Source organism: Engraulis encrasicolus, chromosome 10 (assembly GCF_034702125.1).
Source record: "Engraulis encrasicolus isolate BLACKSEA-1 chromosome 10, IST_EnEncr_1.0, whole genome shotgun sequence".
NCBI lineage: Eukaryota > Metazoa > Chordata > Actinopteri > Clupeiformes > Engraulidae > Engraulis > Engraulis encrasicolus.
In genome coordinates this window covers 24,128,887-24,153,886 of record NC_085866.1, presented here as the reverse complement: position 1 = coordinate 24,153,886, position 25,000 = coordinate 24,128,887, and the positions used below count along the sequence as shown (strand labels likewise).

Here is a 25,000-nt window from a genome sequence, read left to right as displayed (position 1 = left end):
GTGCGGGAACATGTTTTTTGATGGGACATTGCGAGAGGTGGACAGGAAGCGAATTGGGAGACAGACGGGGATGGGTCGGCAAAGGACACGGGCCGGGAATCGAACCCGGGTCAGCCGCATGGCAGGGAGGTCCCTACCGGTTGGCCACGGGAGGACCATGCATGAATATGGTTATACAATGTGTTTGTCAATGTCATCTTTGACATGTTTGAGGTCTTTGGCTCCAGGCTCTGATGAGAGCAGAGCGGAGTGGAGGCCCTCACCTGCACCACCAGGCGGGGCAGGCCACAGGTCAACATGCCCGAGCTGAAGTGCCATGTCTGGGTCGTACTACGCCGGGAGTCTGGCCTCCGCAACATCAGAGGCTCATAGCTGAGAGAGAGAGAGAGAGAAAGAGAGAGAGAGAGAGAGAGAGAGAGAGAGAGAGAGAGAGAGAGAGAGAGAGAGAGAGAGAGAGAGAGAGAGAGAGAGAGAGAGAGAGAGAGAGAGAGAGAGAGAGATGATGATGAAAGAGCGGGAAAAACAATAAAACAAGTGCTAAGGAGTCAGACAATGAGTAACACAGTAATATAGGCCAGGGATCCCTACTTTGGGGAAGTGGGAGGTTATTAGTTCAATGATGATAACATCACTGTTGTGTGGGCGTCAACAGCTATTAATCACGAAATGACATAAAACACAAAGACACACGATAAGAGTTTATGTTTTTGGCCTTTTAACATGAGTAACCCACAACACTCCCCACAACACTCAACACTGGCCGATGGTACACTCCAGACACAACACCATACCACACACACACACACAGACACACACAGACACACACAGACACACACACAGACATGGCCACAGTTCCTCTCCAACGTAACACAACTCTTAGTCATAGACTCTTTGTTTTAAACACAACAGTGGCACCACAGTTTGTGATTCACTGTCATCCAGGCAATATACGTCAAGAGAGATCAGTGGGCAATAAACTTCCTCAAACAAAGCAAAAAAAAACTTCCTCCTTAGATCAACAGTAAGCAAAACACTTTCTCAAACAATACATCACTTGGTCACCAATCACCAGGTCAGCAATCCCAGCAACCTCCGACTGACATGACTAGTGGTGTGCATCAGCACTGCCCTTGCGATTCAATTCTATTATGATTATGAATACAAATACAATTCTGGAGGTAACGATTTGATTCTCATCGATTCAGTCAAATTATACGATGCACTGCAAGGCATTACATTTCTACTGAAAACATGGCAATTTTTTTCATCACTCATGAGGCAATCAGATACTGAACAACATTTCATTGGCCTTTGTGTCCATCAGCCCTGCAGCTATCAATGCTTTGAAGTGCTTTCATTTCATTTTAAAGTTCATTTGCTCCGCGAATGCCCACTTAAGTAATTGAAACTTGAAAAAAATATGCTGCATTGATTATGGCATTTGTAAAAATCGATTATTGAATTGTCCTGCCCCATACTGCAATACATTGACGGATTATTGTTAACACCACCAGACCTCACCAAAGAAGCCATGATCTAATGGTCTAATAAGAGTCGTTTTTATTCAGAAGGTTGCAGGTTCGAATTCTTCATCATGCATGGCTGAAGTGCCCTTCAGCAAGACACTTTACTATTCAGTGCTCCAGGAACTGTAACCAACACCCTGTACCTAAATAACTGTAAGTCACTTTACACAAAGGTGTCTTCTAAGTGTAATGTAACATAATGATTCACAGTCATCCAGGTCATACGAGTTAAAAAAGAGAACAGTTCTAAGCAAAGAACTTCAGTAAACAAAATACAGTATACCCTGACCAAGTCAGTAAACCTGGTAACCTGAGACTGACCTGTTATCTGTGACAGCAGCCAATCCGGCGATGTCAAGCACGAGGGATGAGTCGAGAGGGCGGGGCTGGGCGGGTTTGCTCTGAGGGGGGGAGGAGCCTTCGTGGCACAGCATCCCTGTACCCGTCATACGCCACAGCTGGGAACGCTTGCCAGGCTCCTAAATATGTGTACAAAAGAGGAAGCATTCACACACACAAACACACACACACACACACACACACACACACACACACACACACACACACACACACACACACACACACACACACACACACACACACACACACACACACAGACATGCACACACACAATGGAGACAAAAGACATGGACAACTGGTATGTGTGTGTGTGTGTGTGTGTGTGTGTGTGTGTGTGTGTGTGTGTGTGTGTGTGTGTGTGTGTGTGTCTGTGCGCGCACGCGTGCGTGCGTGCGTGCTTGTGTGGAAAATAGCTATGAGTTTAACTTCACAGATAGCAACACTGATATTTCCAAAAAGTTTGAGAGAGAGAGAGAGAGAGAGAGAGAGAGAGAGAGAGAGAGAGAGAGAGAGAGAGAGAGAGAGAGAGAGAGAGAGAGAGAGAGAGAGAGAGAGAGAGAGAGAGAGAGAGAAAGACAAAGACAAACAGACTAAGAAAAATGTTCATATGTTCAGATGTTAAATTATTAAAGACTCTGAGCCAGGTGGTAACAAATCTCCTCTTTCTTTGGGGAGCTCTACAGAAGGGCATTCAGCCTTCATTCATAATAAATGATAACAATAACTTTAGCTTTATATAAAAGTGCCTTTCAAGTAAGCTAAGGTCACCCAAGCATTGCCCACCTTCTTCTTGAGGATGACTCTCTGTGTCAAATATTGTTGGACTATCGATATCGAGGTAGCATGCTGTTATCGAGTATCAATTTTTTTCTGATATCGTGCAGCACTACTTTCAAGTAAGCCAAGGTCACCCAAGGTCATTCACGCTGCCCACCTTCTTCTTGAGGATGACTCTATGTGTCAAATATCGTTGAAATATCGTTATCGAGGTCTTGCATGCTGTTATCGAGTATCGTTTTTTTTTCCGATATCGTGCAGCCCTACTTTCAAGTAACCCAAATATTCACGCTGCCCACCTTCTTCTTGAGGATGACACTCTGCGTCAAATATCTTTGAAATATTATTGAGGTGCATGCTTTTAATCGAGTTCGATTATTTTTTTAATATCGTGCAGCCCTACTTTCAAGTAAGCCAAGGTCACCCAAGTATTCATGCTGCAGTACCCACCTTCTTCTTGAGGATGACTCTCTGTGTCTTGGTCTCCACGTCCAGCACCAGCTCTGAGCAGCTCACCACACGCTTCTTCCCCACCGGCCTCTTCCCTGCATCCCTAAGGACAAAACAAACATCAAATATTAATGGGTTAGCCTGAGGGGGAATGAGTGTGTGAATCAATGAGCGCTGTGTGTGTGTGTGTGTGTGTGTGTGTGTGTGCGTGCGTGCGTGCGTGCGTGCGTCTGGGAATTTCTGTGCGTGGCCGTACTTGCATATGTTTACATGTATGAGGGTTTTGCTTTCTCTCACCATGTCCTCTTTACATGGCCAAAATAACAATGAAAAAAAAAACAAAACAAAAAAACAAACATACTTGAGCTGACAAGGGGAGCTTGAGCTGAATTACAACAGGATTATCTTGTGTACGTCTACATTACCAGTAAACTCTCATTAACTCTGTTGAAATCACAAACGGTCCGCAGGGGAAGGTCACTGACACACGAATGTGACGCAAAATGAGGGGTAAGTTTACAAATTCTTTATTCGATAAGTCTGATAAGACCCCCAGCTGTTAAGATACAATCTGCTTTCATTTATATAAAGCTCTGTCTACAAACTTCCTTCTAAAGCCCAAGACCTTTAGCTTTATTACAAGCCTCAATGGCTCTACAACACATACATGAAGGATGAAATGGCACTTCATTTTATGGAAGTATTTAAATGACATCAGCAGTGAACTAATCTACTACACTGAGCTAATCTACTACACTGAGTACAAGTCAGTGTGTACAACAAGTAATGAGTGGGGTGTTTACTGTGAAAATGGTTGTATAACGCAACGAAGAACATGTTATACAGTACATCAGTAAATTAAAGGGACACTGTGCAGGAAATGTTTTTCTAGTATTTTCTAGTGTGGTCCAAGTACAGTCATTTTTGCAGCTAAAAACGGCTATTTTTGGAAATTCAAAATGACAGACCATGGAGAAGCTCCCCCTTTTCATGTATGAAAAGAGCATTTTTTCCGATCATAGTGAATACTTAAAATTTGATGGTGGTGGTAAGTATTAATGAAAAAGGTAACATTAGTGAATGGGCAGCATGAATTCTGGAAAGAAACAACTAAAAATCTCACACAGTGTCCCTTTAATGTAATGTAATGTACAGTATGCTGCTATTCACTATGAGAAGATGAAGGTGTCAGCGATGCTGATGAAGTTCTAGTAGTAGAACTTATACTCGTAATGTAATGTATTGTAATGTACTGTAGTGTACTATAATGCATGCTGTGCTGCGTGCTGTGCTGCTACCCACTGTGAGAAGGTGAGGGTGATTGCAATGTAGATGAAGTTCCCGTAGTACAACTTGTTGTAAACATATGCATAATGTGATCTAATATACAGGGGTTGGACAAAATATCTGAGACACCTGTCATTTTAGGAACTGCTGCGTTACGGTGTTCACCGAATCATGGCTGAACGACGGCATACCCGATTCGGCTTTACAACTGGAACAACTAACGTGCCACCGAGCGGACAGAGCCCTTGCAGAGAAGAAACGAGGGGGAGGAATATGTGTCTACACACATGATGCTTGGTGCAATAATGCTACGGTAGTACAGAGGCACTGCTCTCCACGAGTGGAGTTCATGATCATCAAGTGCCGACCCTTCTATCTACCCAGAGAAATATCCGCTATCCTATTAGTCGCCGTCTACCTCGCACCCAGCAACAACAACAGCGTCAAAAGCGAGGCACTGAACGAGCTGCATCGGGGCATCAGTGAACAACAAGATGCACACCCAGATGCCTTCACAGTGGTACTAGGAGATTTCAACCACGGAAATCTCAAAACAGTACTTCCAAAATTTCATCAACATGTCAACTTCCCAACAAGAGAACAAAACACCCTGGACCTCGTTTACACAAATCAGAAGAGAGCATACAAGGCAAAGCCCATCCCCCACATTGGATCATCAGACCACACAACAATTCTCCTACTGCCAGCTTACAGACAAAGGGCAAAACTCACCAAACCAGTTCAGAAGGAGGTGAGGAAAATGGCCTGAGGGAGCCATCTCACGACTACAGGACTGTTTTGAAACCACAGACTGGGACATTTTCAAAACAGCTGCCACCCACAGCAATCACATTGACATTGAGGAGTACACAGACACCGTGACCTCCTACATCACAAAATGCATCGATGATGTTACAGAAATAAAACACATCACCACCAGGGCCAACCAGAAGCCATGGTTCACAGGAGACGTTCACCGACTGCTGAGGGCCAGAGACAAAGCCTTCAGAGCAGGAGACGTAGCTGGCCTAAAGACAGCAAGGGCAAACCTGTCCCAGGGCATCAGGAAAGCAAAAAAGGAATACTCAGACAAAATAACAACACACTTCAAAGACAGCAGAGATGCACAGAGCCTGTGGCAGGGCATACAGGCCATCACGGACTATAAGCCTGCACCACGAAGCTGTGACAACAACACCTCTCTGCTAAACGACCTGAACAGTTTCTTTGCCCGCTTTGAAGCACAAAATGACACTCACCCACAGAAAACTCCCCCTCCCCCCCATGATCAACCCCTTTACCTGTCCTCTGCCAGTGTTAAGAGGGACACTGGCCACCATCAACCCACGCAAAGCAGCTGGCCCAGACAACATACCAGGCCGAGTGTTGAAGGATTGTGCAGAAGAGCTGAAGGATGTCTTCACAGACATCTTTAACATCTCTCTGGAGCAAGCAGTCATCCCATCACTTTTCAAAGCTGCTACCATCATACCTGTGCCGAAGAAATCATCACCATCATGCTTCAATGACTACCGTCCTGTAGCACTGACGCCCATAATCATGAAGTGCTTCGAACGGCTAGTCCTGTCACACATCAAAGCCACCCTACCCCCCACCCTAGACCCCTACCAGTTCGCATACCGAGCCAAGCGATCCACGGAGGATGCAATTTGCTCTGCCCTCCATCCAGCCCTCACCCACTTGGACAATAAAGACTCATATGTGAGAATGCTGTTCATTGACTTCAGTTCAGCATTCAATACCATAATACCACAACAAATCATCAGAAAACTGGACAAACTAGGTTTCAGCACCTCCCTCTGCAACTGGCTGCTGGACTTCCTGATGCAAAGACCACAAGCAGTACGGGTAGGGAACAACACCTCGAGCACCCTGACCCTGAGCACGGGGGCTCCGCAAGGTTGTGTTCTCAGCCCCCTGCTGTTCACGCTGCTGACACACGACTGCACAACGACCCACAGCACTAACCATCTAGTGAAGTTTGCGGATGATACAACACTGGTGGGCCTCATCACCAAGGGCGATGAGACTCACTACAGAGAAGAAGTAGACCTGCTGGCCAGATGGTGCAAAGACAACAACCTCCTGCTGAATGTCAACAAGACCAAGGAGATTGTTGTCAACTTCCAAAGGGTCCAAAAACAACTGCCACCACTGACCATCGACGGCGATGCTGTGGAGAGAGTGAGCAGCACCAAGTTCCTTGGAGTGCACATCAGCGACGACCTCTCTTGGACCACCAACACTACATCACTGGCGAAGAAGGCCCATCAGCGTCTCTACTTCCTGCGCAAACTAAAGAAGGCAAGTGCTACACCCTCCATCATGACAACATTCTACAGAGGAACCATAGAGAGCGTCGTGTCCAACTGCATCACAGTGTGGGGAGGAAGCTGCACGGAGAAAAACAGGAAGACACTCCAGCGTGTTGTGAACACAGCGAAGAAGATCATTGGAGTACCACTCCCCTCCCTGCAGGACATTTACACCACACGCCTCACCCGGAAAGCACTGATGATCATCAAAGACACAAGCCACCCTGCACACAAACTGTTCAGCCTCCTGCCCTCTGGAAAGAGGTACAGGCGCCTCCGTTCCCGTACCACCCAGCTGGCGAGCAGCACAATGCACCAAGCGATCAAGATGCTGAACACTCAACCCACTCTCCCTCCACTGTCAGCCTCTAGCCAGCAAGGCCACTGACAACCCCCCCCCCCCATCCCCCACCACCATATCTGCGACTGAACATTCCACCTGCACTACTATACTTGTGACTGAACTTTCAACCTGCACTAACTCAAAACATGCGCACACACACACACACACACACACACACACACACACACACACACACACACAAGCACACTGCACTTTCTGCACTAAACCCAAACATACACACACTGACACACACTGACACACACACACACACACACACACACAGACACACGAACACACACACAGACGCACACCGCACCTTCTACCTGCACTAAACACATACACACACACACACACACACACACACACTGCTGCCGGTGTACTTGACAGACCTTTTTTAATATTTATTTTTCTTCAAAATGCTACTATTACCATGTCAGAACGCTATAAAGGACTTTTTTAGGAAAAGCACAAAAGCACAACAATACCTCTTAATGTATGTCCTCTACAAGTCTTCTGTTGTCCAGTCTTGCACTTTAAATGTCTGTATGAGCACTGTCTATGTCCATACTGTCTTAAGTCCATGTATAAGTACTGTCTATGTCTATACTGTCTATGTCCTTACCTAGATTAGTCTATGTCTGTATGGGAAAGCAAGAAATGTAATTTCAAATTCTTTGTATGACCAGTGCATGTAAAGAAATTGACAATAAAACCTACTTGACTTGACTTGACTTGATTTTAGTGTTGGAAGTTTCATGGCTCAAGTGGACCAGCCTGTTGGCTAATCTTCATTAATGGCACATTGCACCAGTAAAGTGAAGTATGAAGGTTCAACTAGCGGGGAAGGGCACAGTTTTGCTCAAAAATTTGCAATGCACACAACATTGTGGGTGACATGTCAGAGTGACATGCCATTCAAACCGAGACAGCAAGTCTTTGTGATGTATCAAGAGCCACAGTATCCAAGGTAATGTCTGCATACCACCAGGAAGGATGAACCATATCCAACAGGATTAACTGTGGCTGCAAGAGGACCTAAATTGCACTAAAATGACAGGTGTCTCAGTTATTTTGTCCACCCCCTATATAATGTTATGTAATATTACATCGCGCTACTACTCACTGTGGGAAGGTGAAGGTGGCGGCGATGTAGATGAAGTTCTCGTAGTACAGCTTGTTGCACTCGTAATGTAATGTAATATAATATATTGTAATATAATCTAATGTGTTGTATGCTGCATGGTGCTACTCACTACTATATAATGCAATATATTGTAATATACTGTATTGTAATATAATGTACATGTGTGCTGCTACTCACTGTGAGAAGGTGAAGGTGGCGGCGATGTAGATGAAGTTCTCGTAGTACAGCTTGTTGTACTCGCGGAAGAAGTTCATGTCGGCGGTGACCTCTGAGGACCCCGCGCCTTTGACAGTGAGCGTCAGGTAAGGGGGCAGCGTGGGCTCGTCACAGGCGTAGTCGAGCTCCGAGCCTGCCTTCACTTCCGTGTGCAGCCGGATGTCGGCCACGCCATGCTGCCAGAACTGGATAGGCACCTGGAGAAGGAGGGGAGAGGAGGAGGAGAGGGGGATAGGAGGGGAGAGGGGGAGGAGAGGAGAGGAGATGAGAGGACAGGAGGAGAGGAGAGGAGGGGAGAAGAGAGAGGCGAGGAGGGGATGGGAGAGGAAGGGAGAGAGGAGGAGGGGAGAGGAGAGCAGGGAATAGAGGAGAGGAGAGGAGAGAGGGGGGAAGGGAGGGGAGGGAAGGCGAGAGGAGAGTAGTGGAGAGGAGAGAAGGAGGCAAGGTGAGGAGAGGAGGAGAGGTGAGGTGAGGAGAGGAAGGGAAAGGGGAAGGAGAGGAGAGGGAAGAGGAGAGGGGAGAGATGAGGAGAGGAGAGGAGAGGAGAAGAGAGGAGAGCAGAGGGGAGAGGAGGGGACGGGAGAGGAGAGGAGAAGAGAGGAGAGCAGAGGGGAGAGGAAGGGACAGGAGAGGAGAGGAGAGAGTAGGGGACGGAAGAGGAGGGGAGGAGAGGAAGGGAGAGGAGGGGAAGGGCGGGAGCACCGGAGAAGAGAGGTGTTTGAGAGGAGAATGGGAGACGAGAGAAGAGGAGGAGAGGAGAGGAAACAAGAGGAGAGCAGGGGAGGAGAGGAGACGAGAGGGGGACACATACGTGTAGCAAATAAATTAGCCCTTTTGAACATCTTCATCTACATTATACAAGGGGGGGGGGGTGTCTTGCCTTTATTGGATAGGACAGGTTGAGAGGAGACAGGAAAACAGCGGGAGAGAGAGGCAGTGGAGGATAGGGAAACGACCTTGGGCCGCAATCTGACCCGGGTCTCCAGCACAACAGGCAGTTCCCTTGCCATTGGAGCCAACACCGGAGGCATGCGTCATTACTTATAAGTCATGGGTATGTGGACTCTATGTATACACGGACACATGCAATGTGTGGATTCTATGTACACACAGACACACACACACACTTGGGTGTCTCAAGCATAAACAATGTCCGATAACCTGCAGAATAGCTAGGATAAAATACTCCCTCTGAAGAGGTCTGAAGTGTTGCTGCTTTGAATTGTTAACCCATTGATGCCTGATGTTGCGTTGCGCAACATTGGCCCTTGCGCCTGGAGCTGCATTACCCAACATTCAGGCTCATGAGATTTGAGACAACTTGATTAAAAATCTCTGTTTGTTTGAGATGAATGAACAAATTCTAATGAAAGATGAGGGTCTAAGCGTTTAAATGCAACTTAGTGCATATTTGTATGTGCTTCAGAAGCTGAGATATTTAGATTTTTATAGGCTGAGGGCAGCTTTTTCTAAAAAGGGCTCAGGCATTCAGCACCCTTTTTTGCAGGTGTCTTAGGCGTCAATGGGTTAATGAACGGTCTTGTGCAGTGCAGTGAGGAAGCCGGTTGCGGTTGCGTGGCCTTACATCAGAGATGTTGTCCACGCGGAATGGAGGGGGCAGGTGGTCAGTGTCGCTGAAGGCAATCTGGTAGGTGGCTCCTTTCAGGCTGATCTCCGCTCGCAGGAAGAAGCAGTTACCTAGGGTGTCCCTGCAACACACAACAAGAGACTTGTTAAGGAGAAAAATACACTTCATAATTATGCACAGAAAAAAAAAATCAATGATAAGCACGATGATACCATTTCTCAAGGTTGGGGCTTTGAAACTAAGACTTGAGATGGTCATATAAAGCCTCATTCACACACGTCGCTGCTAATTACTCGCTCAGCGAGGGAAGTCAATAGAATATGTTCCAGCGAGACGAGTAGGTGAGTAGGCGAGGAGTGTACAAGCGCTGCGATGTAGGCGGGTTCCGAGTTGAAAATATTTCAACTTCGAGCGAGGCGAGTAAGCGAGTAACCAATTGGAATGCAGAGTTTGCTACGTCTCGCATGTGCATTGGCAGTTAAAGCCACGGGAACGTTTAGCGAACGTTCCATGAAAAAGTGGCGAGCGAACGAGAAACTAGTAACTAGCAGCGACGTGTGTGGATGTAGCTTAAGTGTTCAATCAGCAGATTGCATTCACCATCAAAACAATATACTTTAACCAATGAAACAGTTGTTGAGGATCCGTGTAGACTACATTGTATACCACATACTGTACAATATACTGTACGTGTATTCCCTACAATCACACAAAGGACAACAATACATTGACAAGACTGCTGCGAGAATATGATGGACGGATTACTGGGTAGCTACCTCATGTTGACGTGGAAGGATTTGGGCTTGTTGACCTCGAAGCCCCCAGACCAGGTGCAGGTGGCGTTGTCCATGAGGCGCACGCACAGCAGCTGGTCGTAGTCGTTACGGGGCCAGTGGAACACCACACTGGAGCCAGGCAGGGTGGAGATGTAGCCCTCGGGGTTCGACGTACCCTGAAATGCAAAAAAGGTAACTTTTAGAACTCGTGACACAAGAAATCCTTCAAATATCAAAAGTTGTGTCAGAAAAAGGGTAGACTTTGACACTTTACATGGCGGGAATCCGAACTAAAACTGGAGTCAGGTAAGGCTCAGACTACTAGGCCTCAGGTATAACAAAGTAATAGACATATCGAACATACTGCCAGCTTTGAGTGAAGGACACAAGACCTAATACTTTGCACTGGTATCATAAGGATTGAAATAAACCTGGTTTCAATGTTGCCTTAAAAAAACACCAAGAAGCCAAATATGGGTTGAGAGTTCAGAATAAAATACTAAATACGCTAGCTGGAACTGAATAAAAAATACATTAAGACTTCAAACGCATTTAATATTAGGACATAACAGTCTTACTGGGCACGAGCCTGAATAAAACTTCAGCGAGATAAAATATTGAGCTGTAACTGCGTGAGATAGCTGTATGCCCAGCAGGGAAGCAGGGGTAGAGTTGGAGAGGAAATGAGTAAAAGGGAGACAGAAAACGGAAAACAAGGTCACAACATCCTCGAAAATTAAGATGACAAAAGCAGCAGAACAAGCACGACTGACGCCAGAGAGTACATTCACATCTTTTCAATTCCCTCGAGCAAAGAAAAATAGCAGATTACTGTGAAATCTGTACGTAGATCCATTGAGTTAATTCCATTAACCTATTAAGACGTAACAGGTCTAAAAAAAAATTAACAGAATTGTCAACTGTGTTAAAGATGAAATATGCATAGATGCTGCACCCCATCTTAAAAGCAAATACCAACAGACGAGTTTCCCGGGTCTTAATGTGCTAATATGGAATATGACCGGGGCATTTCTAATGTCAAATAAATGAATGGCTCGTGTGGAGTGTAATGTGGCGTTAGTAGGGCACTGACCTTTCCTCTGGCAAATTCCCTCTGTGAAAAGGCCAGCTTATGCGAGGAGCGATTGTCGAGCAGGTAGCGCGGGGCGAATGTCACAATGTGCGTGTCACGATATCGGCCTTTCCCTTTACGCACATTAATACCTAGAGGGGAAACAAGCACAGGATGAAACTTAGCTTCCATTTGAGGAGAGATCATTAGGTGCAATTGAAATCAATCTGGTAAAATGTTATTGTTGCCAGCCAAGTTCATGGGGCGAAAGGAGGACAGTAGAGATTCAGAGAGTGAAATGATCCCTAGATATGGCAGCTAATTAACCCATTGATGCCTAAAGCACTTGCAAAGGCTGCTGAATGCCTAAGCCATTTTTTAAGAAAAGTTGCCCTCAGCCTATAAAAAACTAAATATCTCAGCCCCTGAAGCACATAAAAACATGCCATGAGTTGCATTTCAACGCTAAGACCCTCATCTTGCATTAACAAACATAACATGAGTGTTACTTTCTCAGTCTAGATAGGCCGTCTCTGCTATACTTTTTTTCATTAAGATTTGTGTTATGTTCAATGATGGGCAACATGGATTCATTACTTTAGTATCCATTGCTACATATTCCAAATGACCTGGTTTTACCTGTCTAAATTCAAGCAGGTGATTATTCAACCAGTCAGTCAATCACCTGGTTGTATTGGACAGGTAAAACCAGATCGTGCTGCACTAGATTTTAAGCATAACTAATGAAAATGGCGAATTACAATTAAGTAGAGTACAATGCAATTACAGAGTAGTTATTGCCACCAGTGATGCGCGGGTCGACGAAAAAACAAGACACACCCGACCGCTTTTTTCCCTAGTCCGCCCGCTTGCCCTGCCCGCAAGAAATATTCATGAAAAATATTGACCTGGACCGCTTCCCGCCCCGCCTTTGAAAATAGTAGCCGTGCGTCTTTATGAACACCCTAGCGTCATTGGCAAAGCACAATCACGTCAATAAAGGTCTTAAAAAAGGAATTTGCGTCAAGAACAAGACAGCTGTGCATTTCAACAGGACATGTTGGATTTTTGAACCGAGGCCGTGCAATGACGACTGCCGACTGTCACCTGTTTATTTCGGTAACATCGTCGTTTGGATACATGGAGGAAATTAATCTGTAGGTTGGTGAGCAGACGGAGCCAGCCGTCAAGTGGATTGCCTCGTAGTCATGGTACGACACAGGAAATGAAAACAAACTCTCTAAGCAACACATGCGTTCGAAACCATTACAATTGTATAAGGAATATGTAGGCTATATCCATCACTGCACTGTTTAGAGAGCACCCTCTGTGTTCTTCAAAATGCACTCAATGGTTGCACCTGCTGCACCAGTTGCGCGCAGAAGATATTCGGCCGACGCAGGAGCCTCATTAAGTCTCCTGCAGAGCGCGTGGCACCATCGTAGTTATTCAGCCATATAAACTTTGATCTATTTCGCAAAAATGTCCCTGTCTGCTAAAGTAAACTATAGCCTATTGGCTAGCCTATAGCCTACTTTAAAATTCGGCATCATTTCAAAGGTCCTGACCGACCGCACCCGACCCGAATTTCATTAAAAATAATATTTCATAACCCGTGCCTGCGGTCGACCGCAGTTAATTGCAAGCGCCCGCTGCTTTCGGGTCAGCCCGCGCATCACTGATTGCCACCCCTGGTTATGATTTTTTTCCGCATTGAATTACTGTACTGAATTACTGTAACACACAAAGTGAGTCATTTTTCTAGAATACCTTAGAATAAAGGATATAAAACATTTTTACATGATGATAAGCAGACGCTGTAAATAACGAGAAAACACATTGACATTTCAACCTAGCCTAGTAAACTCGCCCCACCCGCCAGCGGCCAAAATTATTTTTGCCCGCGAGTGGGTCAAGCCTCGGACAATGCCCCAGACCCTGAAACTGGCTGGCCGATAACAATGCAATCTTTGGATGCAACGCGGACAGGGTTTTGAGGGAGTGACGACCAATGGCCAGTAGGCAGACAAAATTTGAAAAACAACAGGTTGTTTCCATCAACAATCTTCTGATGTGTCATTCATCGGGGCCAGACTAAATTATCAATTTAATCTCACATTTAGTCTGGTTTATCAGGCTAATGAACATTAACAGATTGATGAGTAGTGTCAGTCTCAGTTCTTGCCTATGTTGTAGATGAGGCCGGGCCTCAGGCCGTGCTGGATGACCTTCACCGCCCGCACGCCACTGCCTCCATCCAGGGAGAAGCCCTGGCACCAGCCTGGCACCCCGTCCGGATGGATGGCTTTGCCTATACGCATGGTGCACCTGTGACAGGCCGGGAGAGATAGGCAGAGACAGAGGGATTGGAGCGAGGAGGAGGGGGAATGATAAATAGAGAAAAACAGATAAAGAGTGAGAGAGACGGACCGAGAGAATGATACAAGGAATGTTAAACAGACAGGGACAGAGAGAGAGAGAGAGAGAGAGAGAGAGAGAGAGAGAGAGAGAGAGAGAGAGAGCGACAGGCATCGATACAGAGATGGAGCGAGGGAGTACAAAGTCCAACATTGCAGAGAAAAACAAGTGGATGTGGCAGACGAAGAAAGAGACAGAGCGAGAGATAGATAGAGAAGGAGGACAGATGGTTACAGTGAAGGAATACAGATGCCAAACCTGCTGGCGGGCCACCTGAAGCGAGCAGGCTAAAGAAACACCATGAAGGCAGGAGGAGAGGAGGAGGAGGAGGAGGAGGAGGAGGAGGAATGACAACTAGATAGACACCGCCACTCCTGTCACAAGTAGCCAAGCATGCAGTCTATCTCTTCTCTCCATCTCCATCTCCATCTCCTCTCCCACTCACTCACTCACGCTCGGATGAAAACAGGAGCGTAAACAATTTAGACTTAAACAGATGTAGCACAGCCACACACACACATGCACACAAGCTTACACAAGCTTACACACGCACGCACGCACGCACACACAGAGGCAGAGGTAGATGGATGGATGGGTAGGTATATGTATGTGGGTTGGAACACACGAGGCAACAACACAGACACTCACACGCGCACACACACACACACAGACACACAAACACACAGACACACAAAAACGCCGACACACACAAAAACGCCGACACACACACGCCGACACACACACGCCGACACACACACGCCGACACACACACGCCGACACACACACGCCGACACACACACGCCGACACACACACTCCGACACACACACGCCGATAGATACACAAACGCAGACACACACACGCCGACACACACACTCCGACACACACACGCCGATAGATACACAAACGCAGACACACAAACGCAGACACACAAACGCAGACACACACACTCAGACACACACACTCAGACACACACACAGACGCACACACACGCAGACACACACACACACGCAGACACACACACACAGACACACACACACACACACACACGCGCAGACACACGCGCAGACACACACGCACACACGCGCAGACACAGACACAGACACAGACACAGACACACACACACACACACACACACACACACACACACACACACACACACACACACACACACACACACACACACACACACACACACACACATTCTCTGGCTCCTACTCACATGTTGGGCTGCTCCTTGTCTGTGTAGCAGAAGAGGAGAGGGCTGAGACTGCGTGCCATCTCGTGCTCCTCAAACTGGCCTGAGGCGTCAGCCTTGGTGTTATCCTGACGGAAGATGAGGGGGAGGCCTGCAGTCCCAACACAAACACACACACATGTGCACACACAAACACACACGCGCGCGCACCGACACACACACACACACACACACACACACACTCCAGTGTGCACCGACACAGACACAGACACAGACACAGACACAGACACAGACACAGACACACACACAGACACCCACACCCACACCCACACCCACACCCACACCCACACCCACACACACACACACACACACACACACACACACACAAACACACACACACACACACACACACACACACACACACACACACACACACACACACACACACACACGAGAGAGATTCATCTTAGTATTCCCTTTGCTCACCCACGTGATGCTTCAGGCCTACAGAGAGGTGGCTCCTGATAGGAGGCTGGGTGGCCTACAGGTGCCTACCAATAACCAATGACGGGGTGAAGTGAAGTGTGTCATGAAATGTCCAAAGTGTCTTGGACATCAAATACAACAGGCAACAGTGTGTGTGTGTGTGTGTGTGTGTGTGTGTGTGTGTGTGTGTGTGTGTGTGTGTGTGTGTGTGTGTGTGTGTGTGTGTGTGTGTGTGTGTGTGCGTTTGTCTCTGTGTGTATGTATGTATTTGTCTGTGTGTGCGTGTGGGTGTGCGTATGCGTGTGCGTGTGCGTGCCTGAGCGTGTTTGTGTATGCATGTGGACCCTACCGGTCTTGTTGATGAGCCAGTATGGTGATGATATGAGGATTTTGAGCATGTGTCTGTGTGTGCATGTGTCTGTGTGTGCATGTGTCTGTGTGTGCATGTGTCTGTGTGTGCATGTGTGTGTGTGTCTGTGTGTGTATGTGTGTGTATGCCTGTGTGTGTGTGTGTGTGAGTGCGTATGCAGTGTTTCCCATACATTGAGGAAACTATGGCGGCCCGCCATAGTTTAAATTTGGCCGCCATAGTTTCCGAAAATGTAAAAAATAAAAAAAAAAAAAAAAAAAATTTTTTTTTATTTTTTTATACGATTTCCGTGTTTGTTAAAAGATTTACGATTTCCTTCGCATTTTCCTCCTGGAGTAAATACATCCTATAGAGAAAACCACAAGTGCTTGAAAGAGAGAAGGATCAAAAGCCTTGTCAAGTTGTTGTAGTTAACTTGGGTTCGGGAGCAATAAAAAAAAAAAAACCTTCCGAGAAGGGACAGTTGGGATGAGTTTACTAACACTCCCCAGGCTTTGTTTTACAGTTGTAATGAGTTAGGTGACAGGCCTTCATTGACAAGGCAGAGGAGACATCGGGCTGCATATAGAAATGAATGTGTAATGAATGTGAATATAGACATAAATGTGTAATATGTTGTTCAGCCCTTTTAATGGGAGGAATTTTGAAAAACTGGCCCTGGCACCAGCACCCCTCATGTAGAATGTGTGTGTGGGGAAAAGGCATAGCCTACCCTCTTAGACCCTTTTTGTTTATGCGTTAACAATTTCACAGCAATCTTAAATTCTTATCTCTGCTCCTATTTTGTTTTATTATTTTTTTCATTACATAGACCCCTGCATGTGTATTATGTAGCCTTATTTCTCAAAATATAAATGGCTGAAATGTAGGCGTAGGCCTATAGTTTCTCCATGCGCCAATGTCATACTGTAGTCATTGTTTTGCCATTTTGCATTTACACTGCGTGAATAACCCCCCCCCAAAAAGGCCCGTGAAAAGACCCCCCCCCCCGGACAAAAAAAATCCCGGCTGCCCCCATAGTTTCCAAAATTTCTGTGGGAAACACTGGTATGCGTGTGTTCCCCACCAGTCTTGTTGATGAGCCAGTATGGTGATGATATGAGGATTTTGAGCATGTGTCTGTGTGTGCATGCGTCTGTATGTCTCTTTGTGTGTATGTGTGTGTATGCCTGTGTGTGTGCTAGTGTGTATGCGTGTGTTCCCCACCGGTCTTGTTGATGAGCCAGTAGGGTGACGAGATGAGGATCTTGAGCGCCCCCTGTGCCCGCAGGATGATGCGGATGGTCAGGCACAGCAGCCTCTTGTTGGCGTCGTACAGCCGCATGCGCACCACGTAGTTCTGGGTACCGGGAGGGATCAGAAGCTCCTTACACACCGGGAAGTTCTCCAGCAACACCCCTGGGATAGATGGATGGATACAGAGAGAGAGAGAGAGAGAGAGAGAGAGAGAGAGAGAGAGAGAGAGAGAGAGAGAGAGAGAACGAGTGTGTAAGAGAGCAAAAGAGGAGAAGGGGAGAAAGAGCGACAGACACACACACGCACGCACGCACGCACGCACGCACGCACGCACGCACACACAAATAAAAACTGAATTCAGAACCATGCCACCAAAGCATAGAAAAGGTGAGCTTTGCCACCATAATCACACCTTATAATCAAAGGCATGTGAACAAATGATCTGGAAGCATCAAACAAAACAAAAAAACAAACAAACAAACAAACTCCCTATAGAACACCCCAGGCACAGGCTTTGAACTAAAATATGCAAGAAAAAAACCCTCAGAGCAGCATGCACACACACACTAACAATCTCTTTTGAACAAACAAACACACAGAGGCAGTCAACTATTTGTTCTACAACGTGGTGCTGTTAACAAATCAAACATACACCCACCAACTTTTACACACGTGCAACCCACAGACACAGAAAAACATGTGCACATTCAAACGCATGAAGGACAAGCACACAGACACACGCTGGGTTGATCCCTCTCTCTCTCTTTCTCTCTCTCTCACACACACACACACACACACACATGCACGCATACACCCACCCACACACACACACACACACACACACACACACACACACACACACACACACACACACACACACACACACACACACACACACACACACACACACACACACACAAGCTCTCTCTCACACTCTCTCCATCTCACTCACTTCTCACTCACTCACTCTCACACTCACTCTCACACTCACACCCCTACTCACCGAGCTCCATGTTCTGAGAGGTGTCTGCGGCGTGCAGCACGGCCTCCTTGCCGGGCTTCATGGTGCCCTTGATGGAGGTGCCCTTGATGTAGTAGTTGAGGTCGCAGGGCAGCAGGTTGGCCAGCACCAGCGTGGGCAGCAGGTAGATGGTGTGGCCCGGCTGACGGTAGATCTGCTTGGCAGCGCCCGCCACCGCCTTGGCCGGCTGCTGCTCCGGGTAGTTCTCCTTCTTGATCACCACACAGAACCTACACAACAGGTGAATGAAGTCAAGTCAAGTCAAGTCAATTTCATTGAGAATGAAGACAAGGGAGTCACCACACAGAACCTACCGAACAGAACAGGGGAATGAAGGGAGGGGGAAATAGTCACAAACACTAGAAATGCAGAACAGGAGAATTAAGGATTGGGGAAATAGTCACAAAAACTAGAAATGCACTCAGAGAGTGCAGACCTCCGCCAAGGAAACTGTTTGTTAGTTCTCCTTCTTAAAGGATAGTTCCGGCGTAAAATGAAAGTTTCACCATCGCTTTCCCATGCCACATAATGTATCTAATGATGAGCCATTCCGGGCAATACCGCGCCGTTATGGAGTTAGCTAATTTTAAGCTTTTTGGTGAAAAACGCATCACGGCGGGGCCAAGTATAGGCCTATTATTTTCTGATGTTTCCCCGCTATAAACAACTTCAAAAACGCTACACACTTCATCACAAAGGTCTCGTCAATCAAACCGAGGCACAGAGAAGATCATCGGACCACACTGGCCAGTGTTTTCAGAGGTGTCTCACTGTTGCAACTCTCTGACCCGGATGCAGGCTACTCAATCAGGTGGCTAAGTAGGCTAAACATGGTCCGCGGTTCTTACACCGGCTGCGACCGTAAAATGAAAAGCTGGAACCCCGACCATTTTCACCGACTGCCACTGTCTAAACCAGCCATATTACGGGAATGGCTAATAGCATTAGAAGTGGACGAAACTGACATAAAAGCCCTGAGGGATCGCTACTACCGTGTGTGGAGGGAGCATTTCGAGGATGATGGCTACATGAAGAGTAAGGGAGATGGAACACCTAAACGAAACCGTCTAAAGAGGAATGCTGTGCCAAAAAGGCGCATGGCTATGGAGGTATGTTTGAACTGAGAGAGAGAAACGTGTAAATGTGTCTGGCGCATGAATCTTGACTGTCTGTGAATCTGTGAAACTGGTTGCAACACTGCGCGTCTTTGCCAGCAAGCACTCTGTTTTGGGAAGGCATAGCCTACAGGTGCAGTAAATGTAGCCCACTACAGGAGATAAATACACTGTCAAAACAAACTAGCGCGGGATGGCAAGTGAAATTGTGAAATTGTGCGACCAGAGGCATTCGATGTGGTAGATGTCATGCTGGAGTAGTTTCAGTGAAGTAGTTCTAGACTCTAATTGACGAGGGCGTGCGAGGTCAGATGGACCATTACGCAACGGAGGAGGGCTGGAGGAATTTTATAAAGTCGTACTAGAAGTGCTCTTACAGATGTAAGTACACCACCAGTGGTGTATTATTACAACGCTGAATCCATGTTATATTATACCCTGTTGTAATTACTTTGTAAGAGTAGTCTGCCTACCTGTACTCTCCATGCAACTCTTCAAATCTGCTGCCTGCACACACTAGCGATCCCTCCGGGTTTTTACGTCAGTTTCGTCCACTTCTAATGCTATTAGCCATTCCCGTAATATGGCTGGTTTAGACAGTGGCAGTCGGTGAAAACGGTCGGGGTTCCAGCTTTTCATTTTACGGTCGCAGCCGGTGTATGAACCGCGGACCATGTTTAGCCTGCCTAGCCACCTGATTGAATAGCCTGCATCCGGGTCAGAGAGTTGCAACAGTGAGACACCTCTGAAAACACTGGCCAGTGAAAGACTGTGTGGTCCGATGACCTTCTCTGTGCCTCGGTTTGATTGACGAGACCTTTGTGATGAAGTGTGTAGAAGCAACGCACGGTGTTCTGTACGGCGCCTCCTCGCAGAATGCTGTTTTCGCGATTAAAACAAACTTTTCAGTGTGATGACAACCATCACACCTATTTTATAGCTCATTTGAAAGAGGAGGTTGTCGTCTTCAAAATAAGACCAACTAGAATTGCGGTGGTTAATGTATGGGTTGATTGATTAAATCAAATAGGTAACAGTATTCCGAACACATCTGACCAAATAAGTAACAGTACTCCGTACAACTTCATTACATTAAAACGGTGCACTACCAATGGTTTTCATGACCGATCTAATGTGTATGTGTTTGTGAAGTGCTAAACTAATTGTTATTCGTTCCATGAAGAGTTTAAGTGAATATAACACGGTACAAATAACATAGCAACTGCGTATGGAAGTGCCGTTCTTGGCTGCAATGGAGCTTGTTGCAACAAGGTTGCAACAAGCTACTTCCGGCTAGCATGCATGTTGCTTTCAAAGTTATCTTTACCGTGTTGTAGTCATTCAAACTCTGTTTTGAAGGGATAGTTTGACAACAAACAAACACACCAACATTATAATTGCATGAAAACCATTGCTAATGCAGCATTTTAAGGTAAATCAGATGTACGGAATACTGTTACTTATTTGTTCAGGCCGACGGAAGCTAGCGGCTCATGGCTAACCGGCACTTGGCACAAATAATCAATCCATACATTAACCACAATGCTCCACTGTAAGTCGATGTGGTCTTATTTTGAAGACGACAACCTCCTCTTTCACATGAGCCATTCAATACGTGTGATGGTTGCCATCACACCAAATGGCATTGTTTTGATTGCGGAAACGCCATTCTGCGAGGTGGCGCTGTACGGAACACTGTGCGTTACTTCTAGCGTTTTTGAAGTTGTTTATAGCGGGGAAACATCAGAAAATAATAGGCTTATAATTGGCCCCGCCGTGATGCATTGGCTGCGTTTTTCACCAAAAAGCTTAAAATTAGCTAACTCTATAATGGCACGGCATTGGCCGGAATGGCTCATCATTAGATACATTATGTGGCATGGGAAAGCGATGGTGAAACTTTCATTTTACGCCGGAACTATCCTTTAATCACCACACAGAACCTACAGAACAAAACAGGAGAATCAAGTCAAGTCAAGTTAATTTTATTTATAACTTTTATTTATAAATACAACAGAGGCAGCTGTCCAAAGTGCTGGACATGTAAGAGGACTTGAAACCATAGAACACACAGAACCTACAGAACAGCAGAATGAAGGGGGAAATAGTCACAAACAAACTAGAAATGTACTCAAGAGAGTTCAGACCTCCACTAAGGAAACCGATAAACCAGATTAAATGTGAGATTGAATGTGTAATTTAGTCTGGCCCCGATGAATGACACATCGAGAGATTGTTGATGGAAACAACCTGTTGTTTTTCAAACTGTGTCTGTGCCTATTGGCCAACGCTTTGCATCCAAATATTCAAAACAAATCAAAGCAAGTCTCCTGCGTTGTGATTGGCCAACCAGATTCAGGGCATTGGGGTATTGTCCAAGGCTAGAAAATAGTCACAAAAACTAGAAATGCACTCAGAGAGTGCAGACCCCCGCCAAGGAAGCTGTTTGCTAGAGCATTTGACTAGTTACGCCCCAAGTCTTCCTGCCTGTCTGGAGTTAGAAACTGGAATGTCAAATAAACCAAAATGTAATCACTTCTTCCTTTTGTAATTTCGTTTTCAAAGTTTTTTTGTAAAACTCCACAACGTTTCATCCAAATCCATTCATAACTTTTTGAATGATCCTGCTGACAGACAGACAAACCAACATGACCGAAAACAGAACCTCTGTTGGGAGGTAATTATTTTAAAATATTTGTGAAATTAGTTATTTCAAAAGCATTACTGGCAAATAGCATCCCAGCACTTTCAAATTTCAATGTGTATGAACCAGTGAATAATCTCTGTTGATTAATTAAACCAATCACTATCTATCCACACTGTGTGTGCACATGCCCTTATGAAATTTGCTGCATCATACACGGAATTGCTTTGCAACCCCAGCAGTTATGCTTGATGAACTTGGCTGACCCCTTTGCAACTTTCTATCCAAGTTATTATAACAGCTCCAAAAAACTTTGCCCTCTGAGATTTGAGGCCATAAACTCTTAAAAATGGCTTACAGCGCACTTTTCTAATGCAGAAGCACTAACGCTGAACGCTCTGGAGAGAACATCTGCGTCATAGTCACCACAATACACCACAGCAGACCCGGGGCACCATGACCATGGCTCCCTCATGATCTCGGAATGAGACTGCAACTTTGGCAGGTCATCCAAACTGTAAAACTGCCACCACTAATTCAACCCACATACCCAACCACCCACTTCTCTATTTGGCTGTGTAAACAGATTAAATTGTGAGAGTCATTGTATGTGTGTGTTCGTGTGTGTATGTGTGTATGCACAAACGCGCGCACACACACACACACTAGGCTAATATTACTAGGGCTGGGCGATTCACCCTGAAAAAAAAATCTAGATTTTTTCATTGCCAAACTCGATTCACGATTCACGATTCGATTCAATACCCCCCCCCCCCCCCCAAAAAAAAAATAAAAAAATTGTTGAGCTCTCTAGGCCCCAACGTGGTGTGTGTGAGAGAGAGAGAGAGAGAGAGAGAGAGAGAGAGACAGAGAGACAGAGAGAGACAGAGAGAGACAGACAGAGAGACAGACAGAGAGATTGACAGAGAGATTGAGAAGTAGGCTCTGTTTGTGTGGCGATGCCTCTGGTGTGTGTGAGTGAAGCCTACTCGGACTGGACCAGTTTATATGGACATGGGGTAGCCTATAGCAGAGGTTTTCAAAGTGGGGCCTGGGGACGCCTGGGGGGGCGTGAGAGGATGCCAGGGGGGCCGTGGCAGATTGGCAGGGAAAATATAGCAAAATTAATGGAATGACCTAAGTAGCCAAAATAAACCAAAAATAGGCTTAAATCCCAAAGGAATATTTTTTTTCTTTACAATATTTATTTATTGTGCTTTCTGTAGTACCTGAATGGTCTTAGGAATACACAAACTTTATCAAGGTGTGAGACTGGGTGCACAGAAAAAAAGTGTGGCACGTCCCATGTCAGGGGGGGGCTTGGCTGTATCTACCTGTATGTGGAGGGCTCATAGTAAAGTTTGGGAACTCCAGGCCAAAATAGCCTGATGTAATTTATCTCAGGAACATTGTAATAGAAATTACCAATTGGGATTACATTGAAACATCTCAGAGAAAGAACAAAACATGTGAGGGGTAAACACTCAGGCACTGTTGAGATTTGTCGTCACGTGCCATCCATCCCCACAATATATTAATGATGCATTATAGTACAGATGTATGGAGGCTCTTGTCCCAGATGAACAAATTTAGCAATTGCCAGCTGGTTTCCCATCAGAGCCCATAGTAATGCGTCTGAATACATGTCGATGCATCTGTACACTGCTGCGTTAACACAGCGAAAACATTTTGGAGCAACGCCCTAAAACAATGCTTACTTCAAGACGGTAACGTTTGCAAGCCTCAGTAGATTAGATATCGCGTTTCATGCATTTAATCAGACATCAGCGCATTCGCACAGGATTAGAACCAGTTTTACTGCCGGTAATTTATCCAGACTGCAACAGGTGGTAAAACTCTCGGCGAAGTTTACCGATATCGCCGCTATCTTTACTGACATGGCGCGTTCAGACGCGGTTACTTTACCACAAGTCTCCTAACTAGTCCCGTCCGAGTAGGGCTTTGGAGAGAGGGGGAGAGAGAGCGCGCGAGAGACAGAGTGCTCCGGTTGCTTGGGTGTGTGTGTGTGAGAGAGAGAGAGAGAGAGAGAGAGAGAGAGAGAGGGACAGAGAGAGAACGAGTGGAAGAGAGAGAGAGAGGAGAGAGAGAGAGAGAGAGAGAGGAGAGAGAGAGAGAGAGAGAGAGAGAGAGAGAGAGAGAGAGAGAGAGAGAGAGAGAGAGAGAGAGAGAGATTCATTTCAACTCACATATGTTGGTTAAGATAATATAGACGAGGAAGCAGCGCATCCAAAACTTTAAGCATGTGTTGAAAACCTCTCTTCTCTCAATAAATTGGAAGCATATCGTAGTAGGTAGTTCTAGCCTGCATCCGTGATTGCTTTCCACCCTGCGCCACTCTTGTGGTAGGGGTAGAGTAGTTTGTTTAGCATTTTCTCCGCGAGATGTTTTCGTTTCAAATATTGAAACATGCCTGTAGTCCGGCTGCTACGACGTACAGCTTATGACAACACTGTCATTCACAATTTACAAAGTGGTAGGTTGTTTAATTCATCATTGGCAAAACGATAGGAGGTAGTGTCTCCTTTTTTGAACAGGAGCCCGTATTCCTCACCCGTTTCACTATATTTCTGTCAAACCATTTCACTCACCACGTTTGTTTGTGCATGTAATGGGGGAGG

At 46.0% G+C, this 25,000-nt stretch overlaps 1 protein-coding gene across 1 annotated transcript in view; it reads right to left on the bottom strand.

Annotated features, from left to right (window-relative positions):
- vps13d (vacuolar protein sorting 13 homolog D) overlaps window positions 1-25,000 on the bottom strand; it is a 165,577-nt gene that overhangs the window by 71,110 nt on the left and 69,467 nt on the right. The window contains exons 49-59 of the mRNA XM_063208416.1: window positions 18,585-18,832; window positions 17,552-17,743; window positions 15,514-15,640; window positions 14,061-14,203; window positions 11,897-12,027; window positions 10,804-10,979; window positions 10,025-10,148; window positions 8,401-8,636; window positions 3,114-3,216; window positions 1,848-2,005; window positions 264-372 (exon numbers count right to left, since the gene is read on the bottom strand). Of these exons, the coding sequence (XP_063064486.1) occupies window positions 264-372; window positions 1,848-2,005; window positions 3,114-3,216; window positions 8,401-8,636; window positions 10,025-10,148; window positions 10,804-10,979; window positions 11,897-12,027; window positions 14,061-14,203; window positions 15,514-15,640; window positions 17,552-17,743; window positions 18,585-18,832 (1,747 nt within the window). The remainder of the gene's footprint in view (window positions 1-263; window positions 373-1,847; window positions 2,006-3,113; window positions 3,217-8,400; window positions 8,637-10,024; window positions 10,149-10,803; window positions 10,980-11,896; window positions 12,028-14,060; window positions 14,204-15,513; window positions 15,641-17,551; window positions 17,744-18,584; window positions 18,833-25,000) is intronic.